The sequence below is a fragment of the Oryzias latipes genome, chromosome 12 (genome assembly GCF_053564925.1).
Source record: "Oryzias latipes strain Hd-rR chromosome 12, Olatipes_Hd-rR_3.1".
Lineage (NCBI taxonomy): Eukaryota > Metazoa > Chordata > Actinopteri > Beloniformes > Adrianichthyidae > Oryzias > Oryzias latipes.
This window is the reverse complement of record NC_136248.1, coordinates 23,539,496-23,547,253: the sequence shown is the minus strand read 5'-3', so window position 1 is coordinate 23,547,253 and position 7,758 is coordinate 23,539,496. Positions and strand designations below refer to the sequence as shown.

Here is a 7,758-nt window from a genome sequence, read left to right as displayed (position 1 = left end):
GTCTTATTTTTTTCACATTTTGTCAGTTGAACTGCTTTCACAAACCATAAACACTTCAGACTGAATATGAAAAATGCCACAGTTATGTGCAATAAACATTAAAGATACTGTTTCAAAGGAAACCCACAAGCACGACTCAGTAAAGGCTATAAGTGAATTTTATTTCTCTAACGCGGACACACAATAATCGCCCAATGATGATACGATGCAAATAGGTTTATTTTTAGGACAACCAACAGTTTTTTTGGGTAAACATTCCTGCTTAAACTTTTTACAATGTTTTTTTCTTAAAAACTGAACAATTTGTGATCCAGTAACTTTGAGTTACACATAACTTAAATGGAAGTTTTCCCAACAACAACACAATAATAAAGATTTTTCTCGACAGATTATCCTACTCCTTAAGTGCAATCTCAAGACAATCAGGCAATGTTTCTGTAACAACATACAGAAAGGAATCACTATATGATTTATTTCAAAAAACTAATTGGGCAACTACAACAATTGAAAGACAGATTTCAGAAAGTCAGTGACAGATATGTAACATTTGAAAGGACTCTTCTGAAGTTGGAATCTGGAAGTCTGAGTTTGTAAATTGTTGTCTGTTCTCTTCTCTGACACCTAATCTGAGATTTTTTCATGTTTGTGTGTGAAAAAAATCCTTTAAATCATTTTAAATTAGATTAACAAGCAGCTGCCAATGGTTTAAAATTGCATTTCAATGTATCAAAATTATTACACATTTTTTGGTGAAAATAATCAAAATTTCAACTGTGAACAGGATTTTTAAATCCTAAATAATATGTTACTCTACTGTTACTATGAGGTAAAGGAGAGTGAAGTAAACGACCAGTTTACTTTTAATTATGTAGTGTCAATTCTAGTCATTTCATCATAAAAAATCCAACATAAATTAACTTATAATTTACATCCTCCTCAACCCAAGTTTTGTATGTTTTCTTTTGGGCTGTTCCCTTCAAGGGTTGCCAGGCGTAATCCGGCTTCCTTTTCCGGCGGATGCCCCCTCCTGACCCAATCCCTTTGCAATTATCCAGATTTGGGACCAGCTCATGGAAATGCTGGAAGGCGCCCCGATATGGCTACAGTAACTTACAGCACATGGTAGTCCCAGGACTGACCAGGCTTGGTTCATTTCAGGGCCATTACCTTTTTTTTTTTGCATCAGTACCATCCATGACCAGCAGATGGAGCCCTGACACCACTAAAACTGCAGCTCTGCTGTATGAATGAGCACACTTATGTTACAGTATGGCTACAACATGCATTTACAACAAGACATAATATATATAATACTGTATAATAAAACAAGATAAGACTATGCGATTTGTGGAACAACGTTTACATACATTTTCGTTTCTTACTTTTTTTGTAGAGTAAATGTACTTTTTCTTACGGATCCATTTCTGCTTTTTTCAAACCCTTCCTTAAGTGACAGGATCTACTTTTTAGTCAATAAATTAACAACAAATGTACACTTCCTATTCTGGTATGAAAACAACTTTAGCTTGCCCCCTCCCCCAAGATAATAAGCCTGTAATAGTCTTTATACATACCTTTCTTTATACCCTCTCATCCGTCATGTGTATTCTACTTGGGTGCTGATATGGTTAAGGTCAAATGGGAGTATCTTAAGAAGCCTTTCAATGACAGAGGTTGCACATACTTCCCAATTGCAAATGCCACCATGCACCTGCATCAAGGTCACAGCTCACTGCAGGAATGTTCAATTCTGGACCAGTTTTGTTTGTTTGCCAGTCATTCTCTCCACATTGGATTATTTCCGTCTTTTCAGTCTTTTTCTTCCCACGCGGCTCCTTTCCTCCCAGAGGCTTTGCCGGGATCTGCCTCTCGATCCTTTTCCAGTTCTGCCTGACTGGAGCTGGGCTGGTGCTGCTGGTTGGGGTTGTTCTGGCTGCTCCACGACTTGCTCCGGCTCCGGCTGGGCTCCAAATACTGCCTGTTCCCGCTGCCTGTGGCGGAACCCCTATGCCTGTAGCAGGCGCCGCAGATCAGACCCAGGAAGGCCCGTCTCATCTCTCGACTGGCCAGAGTGTAGATGACCGGGTTCATGGCTGAGTTGAGCATGGCCACGATAATGAACCACTCTGCGTTGTAGATGATGAAGAAGCGCTCCTCAGACGACACGTCAACCAGGAGTAAGATAAAAACGGGTGTCCAGCAGACGATGAAAACCCCGACTACGATGATGACGGTGCGCAGCAAGGACATGGCGTGCTCCGAGCTGCTGTGCTTGCTTACTTTCCGGCTGCTGGACTTGACGAGGATGTAGATGCGTGCGTACAGGATGGACATGGCTAACAGCAAACCCATGAACACTGTGATACAGAAGGCTACATATTTCTTGCTGTAAAGAGGGAGGACTTTGGAGCAGTCGCTGAGGTTGTCCAAGCAGTTCCACCCTAAGATTGGTAAAGCTCCAAGCGTTATGCCAACGACCCAGCAGGCGCCGATCAGCAGAAAGACCCTGTAGTTCTTGTTGCTGTTGTAAGGCCTCATTTTGATCATGGTCAGGTGTCTCTCAATGGCGATAGCCAGGAGACTGAAGATGGAGGCACTAAGTGCTACAAACATGCTGCCCTCTCTGATGAACCAGACCGTGGTGGAGAGTTGCAGGGTCTTCTCTCCGGACAGGAACAGGTTTACCGCGTAGGCAACTCCAGCCAGGAGGTCGCACAACGCCAGGTTACCGATGAAGAAGTACATGCGGTTGTGGAACTTGTGGTTCCTCCATATGGCCACCAGGACAGTGAGGTTCTCCAGGACGATCAGGCAGCAAATGATGAGGAACACCGTGGTTTTGGCGTCGACGGTGCCTGGGCTGGAGCCCGAGCAGTTCCGGTGGCCCAGCTTCCCTGTGTAGTTGTAGTGGAGGCAGATAATGGGGTTCATCCTGGAATCACCATCTGCTGACACTGGATATCAGACTTGAGCTGGCACTTCAGGGTGATTTAACCCCAGAGGATGCTGGTTATTATCTATAAAACAGCAACAAACACGACAACAAAATACTTTTATCTTGTAAAAGTGCCCATAAGTTGGGTATTCTTTTACATAAAAGAACAATAATTAATAAATATTTGTCTAAAAAGCTTTTAAATTACAGTTACAAAAATGTATAAACTAAATTCATTCGTTTTTTGAGTTACAAATTTAAAGTAAATTGGTCACAGCTGCGCGCGCACGCGGAGCGGTTTGAGAGAGAGAGCGCGCGCGCTGGCGGCCGCGTGAGCCTTCAACTCACCGCCGGACAGACTCTGAAAGTTCCCCGAAAACTCAACCAAATTCAGCACCGACAAGTTCTTTCTCCTCTCGACCTCCATGGGACATCCTCTCGAAGCTGCTCTCCGCGGTCCGGTCACGGACACCAGCAGCTCCCCATCTCCGAGCCGCTCTCCGAGGAGTCCGCAGCTCGACGGCGCGCGGTGGGCTGGAAGTCAGTCAGCTGCTCCCTCCCCGCCTGCCCCCGGAGTCGTTCCCGCCTCAGCCCGGACGGAGGCGGCCAGAGGTCACGTCAAAGGTTCATTCATACAAACACAGCACGGAAGTTCACGTTTAAACCATTCATCAAGACAAATGTAATCTTCTGGGATAAATCTCAACAGTTCTCGACACTTTAAAGATATTGTATGTGTTTCTTTGTTAGGAAGTTGACATCCACCTTTGTCCAAACCAGCTTTTTATTGACTTTATATAGTCTTGTTTTCTCTATGTTGTCAAATTAATAATTGTCCCCTCATAATTTCATTCTAAAATGGTAATTAAAACGTATTTTGTGAAGTTTCTGTACAACAGTGGTGGAGCTAGAACAGTTTATGGGGGGGGGGGGGGGGGCAAAAGGGGGGAGAAGACTTTAAAAGGGTGGCAAACGAGAACAGCGGAGTGGAAGATCATTACAAATAAAAGGATCAAAACCTTATCAAACACTTTTGTCATGGTTAATAATTAGGGCTGCACGATATGAGGAAAACTTGCAATTTGCGATATTAGTGATCAATATTGCAATGAAGATATTATTTGCACAAATACCAAAACAACCCAAAACATCAATTTAATTTCACTGCAACAGTTTAATTTAAATAAGAGTCATCATAACTTCCATTATTCTCCAAATGACCCTCGTCTACATAGGAGGCGAGCATCTAACATAAAAGGGATTTATTTGATTCATTTAATACTTCAAGCTGCAAAGAGATTGTTGTAACACATTTAAGGTATCAGTTTATCGCAATTTTCTCAGACTTTTGCGCTATGCGTCTCCTTTGCGATGGAGGACACATATTAAGGAAATGAAGCTTAAAATGTCTGTTCTGAGTATTGCTTTATTCAAATCGTTGTGAATCAGGAGCAGATGAAAAAATGCAGTTTGAAACAGTTTGTATTTGTGATGTAGAAAATCCGCTGCGCGGGCCAAAAGCTCCCTGCTGCACCCCGCTCAGCTACCAAGGGGACCTGGCTGCAGACATAAACGCCCAGAACTGTAAGTCCGGAACCAAATACCCACATATTGGGTATTGTAACGGGTGACCCTCACCCTTGCGGATTTTAATAAATTTTTCCATAATTCTAAACACTTTTGGTTTAGGGTACTTTTGGGTTTTATCTTCCACGTCTGGCCAATGATGTCAGGTTCCATCTTTGTCCCAGAAAACCAGTTTTTCTGTTTTACATTTATAGCTAAAAAAAGCATAATCACAATTAAAAGACCACTGCGAAGGCTTTTATAATAAATCCAAAGATGATCGGAGGGACTCTAAAGTATTCAGGGTTCTTCACAAGTGGATTAAAAAAAAACTTAGTCCATGTCTGTTTTACTCACAGTTTCAGTCAGACAGAAACTTGATCAATGTTAAAGTAGAGAAACTTCACAACATGTGTCTGAATGACTTTTTAAGCTGAAACTAAAACCTACTGTTAAGTTTCTGTACAGTCTAACTGTCCTCATTTTCATAAGTTTTCCAGCCACATTAGGCATTAGATCAAATAGTTTTGATGATTATTCCAGTCTAAAATAAATCATAAAATGCCTCCAATCTATGTTTGACTTTACCCTGAAATTGTGCATACATTTTCCAAAATAATGAACAAAATCAATATTTTTTTAAAGTTTAACATCAAACAAAAATGTTCTGGGTTCTAGTAGTTTCATTTTAACCTAATTTGTTTTATGTCCTGAGTTGTTTTTTAAGTTAATCCTCATTAGCCTCAGAATTGGGTGAAAAACATCCCAACTTGAGTTCTTATTGATTTTTTTGTACAATTAAGAAACCATGAGCAGTTCCACTAATAATAATCTAGTTTTATGTTCAGGATTTTCCTTTATGTTGAATTGAGATCTTGTATTGAGTATTTATTTACTTTTGAATGCATCTGCTACATGTTTCCTTTTGTCTGTTCACCTTCAGCCAAAATCGAGGTCTTCAATAATTCGAGCTCTGGAGGAACTTGTAGGAGCTCTGCTGCACGATGACAAAGAAGAACGCTAAAGAAAGTTTGTGGTGATGGACCTGTTGGTGATCGCTGAGAGGTGGAGAAAGGGAGGAGAAAGGTTTGTCATGGAGGAGGGAGGGGTGGACATGAAAGGGAAAGAAGGGCGGCCAAGTAAAAGGCAAATATGAGGCCAGAGGAGGAAGAGACAAAAAAACATTTCGTCCTTATGTGTGGCTGCTTCTCTGGTGATTTATAGAACCGCCATCAAACCGGGAGGTCTTTGATTGACGGTTGTGTTGCTGTTAAACCACGACAAAGTATTATTCAGTGATTGTGTGAAACTGAATGCAGAAACACCTGACACAGTTTTGTGTTGATCCTTCTTTGTAGCCATGAAAGCATTTGAGCTCTGCAGCCCGGATCTGCATACTCACTGCCTGTACATGCACTCCCAGGCTTTTCTCACTGTACTGGACAGCTTTTCCTGCCAGCTGAACCCCAAGAGGGCACAGAGCATGTTTAGCTCAAATGGGGGGGGGGGTATTTAGAGTTTCTTGAAAAGTCAGCAGAAGATCTGTCTTTTTCTTTTTCTTTTATTTTATTTTTTTACTTGAATTGGACAAATGAAGTGTGCTGTAGGAGTCTGCTAAGACGGCCGGGCCCATCCTTTGTTCTGGCCCTCCATTCATGACCTCATAACCAGGAAGGATGGGCAGGGCACCCAGACGGAGGTCTATAAGGCGCAAAGACGGCTCTTTGAAACAGATGGGACAAAGTGGAATCTGGAGACGTTTTTTGACCCAAAAGTTTCCACAGAGAGACACAAGTTAAACTAAATCAAGAATAAATGAGTCATAGACCAAAATCGCGCAGAATCTCAACGCTTGTCTTTGTGCCTCAAGATGCTCACACTGTGGATATCTTCCCGTTTTTGCAGTTATTAACCTCTGAGAATCTTTTTGTGTGGCTGAATAAACAGATGTGGTCCAAAAATGGTCCATTAGCGTTGTTCCAGTCCCAGTTCTGAGTCATTTCCTGCTGGTCACAAGGTGCCAGCAGCTATGGGAACACGGGTGATACTCTGGATGCAGACAGAGAAAATCTGGGACCAATCACCGAGCGGGTTTGTGGAATGTCAGCTGGATTAGCAGACATTGGTTGGAAAATCTTTTCTCAGCTAACTGCAGTGGTGTGGGGCTCACATCTGCATTTGCAAAACCTTGGGCTGAGCATGAAACCATCAGCTTGTACTAACCCATAATATGTGGTCAGAAGCAGTCTATGTATATTCATAGTCTGCAGAGTATGGGTAAAATGTTACGTTTCAGGCTGCAGCTTCACCGTTTTAGTTTTGCTGTCATTCATGTCAGCAGGATGGTAGTCACTGTCTCTTGTGCTGTTTTATTTCTAAACGCATCAGTTATATCCCCCCTAAAAATCCCAAATGTGTGTTATAGTTTCTTTTTATAAAGGACAGGCTGCATCCTTTTAATGCAGTGCATGTTTAACCTCCCCTGAGCCTCACAGATGGTAAAACCATCTCTAATAACACTAAACAAAAAATTCCGCTAGTTAGCCACAGCCAGCCCCAGACAGTAGAACCTTCGTGATCACAAGTCTTTCTGTGCACCAGAGAACACGCTGCTCCTTTATAGCACTTGCTGCTTTTTTATTTTATTTTTAGTCGTGTTAAAACTTAATGAAATATTTCTGGTTAATTGCTTTGCGTGCTGGATTATTCCTACTTGTCATAGCTAATTAAGCTGTTAAAATAGCAGCATTTATGTGTAAATAATTGATCAGATTACAATTGAAAGTAATGCAAATAATTAGACACTCATACATTTCTGAGTATTTCTTTATTTAAATCCATTGGGAATCATCAGTACATGAAAAAAATGTTTGAAAAAGCTTGTAGTTACATAAAATTACCCTCCGCAGGCTACAAACTCCCTGCCCTGCTCCATTCAATGCAGTTGCAGACAAATTGATCCTTGTACTTCTTTGTTTTCCTTGTCGGAGCTGGAACAAAACTGTACAGCTGTAGAGCTTCAATATTGCTGACATTTTTGTTGCACCAGTAATGTTAGCTTGGGGTTTTGAGGGGCTGTAAGCTAGCAGGAGATCGTGTAAACAGATGGATGACAGGAATTGGGGAAAAGCCCACTCCCCGGTAACAGTCCTGCCCACAAATCAGACGCGGATTTTTAATGAACTACTGCCACTCTGCAGAAACTACGTCTTAGAAAACCCCTTTTTTTAAGCTGCATAATCACAATTAAAGACCAC

At 41.7% G+C, this 7,758-nt stretch overlaps 1 protein-coding gene and 1 long non-coding RNA gene across 2 annotated transcripts; one reads left to right on the top strand and one right to left on the bottom strand.

Moving 5' to 3' along the window:
* Positions 1-140: 140 nt before the first annotated feature.
* s1pr3b (sphingosine-1-phosphate receptor 3b) lies at positions 141-3,425 on the bottom strand. The gene is made up of 2 exons (XM_011481614.3): positions 3,284-3,425; positions 141-3,017 (listed from the first exon to the last, which is right to left on the bottom strand). Exon 2 carries the CDS (start codon positions 2,929-2,931, stop codon positions 1,810-1,812), a length of 1,122 nt encoding a protein of 373 aa, XP_011479916.1. The 5' UTR covers positions 2,932-3,017; positions 3,284-3,425; the 3' UTR covers positions 141-1,809.
* On the top strand, positions 3,419-6,477 carry LOC144996557 (uncharacterized). The gene is made up of 3 exons (XR_013659479.1): positions 3,419-3,559; positions 4,433-4,519; positions 5,445-6,477. It is a non-coding gene; the product is annotated as an uncharacterized LOC144996557 (long non-coding RNA).
* The last annotated feature ends 1,281 nt before the right edge of the window (positions 6,478-7,758 follow it).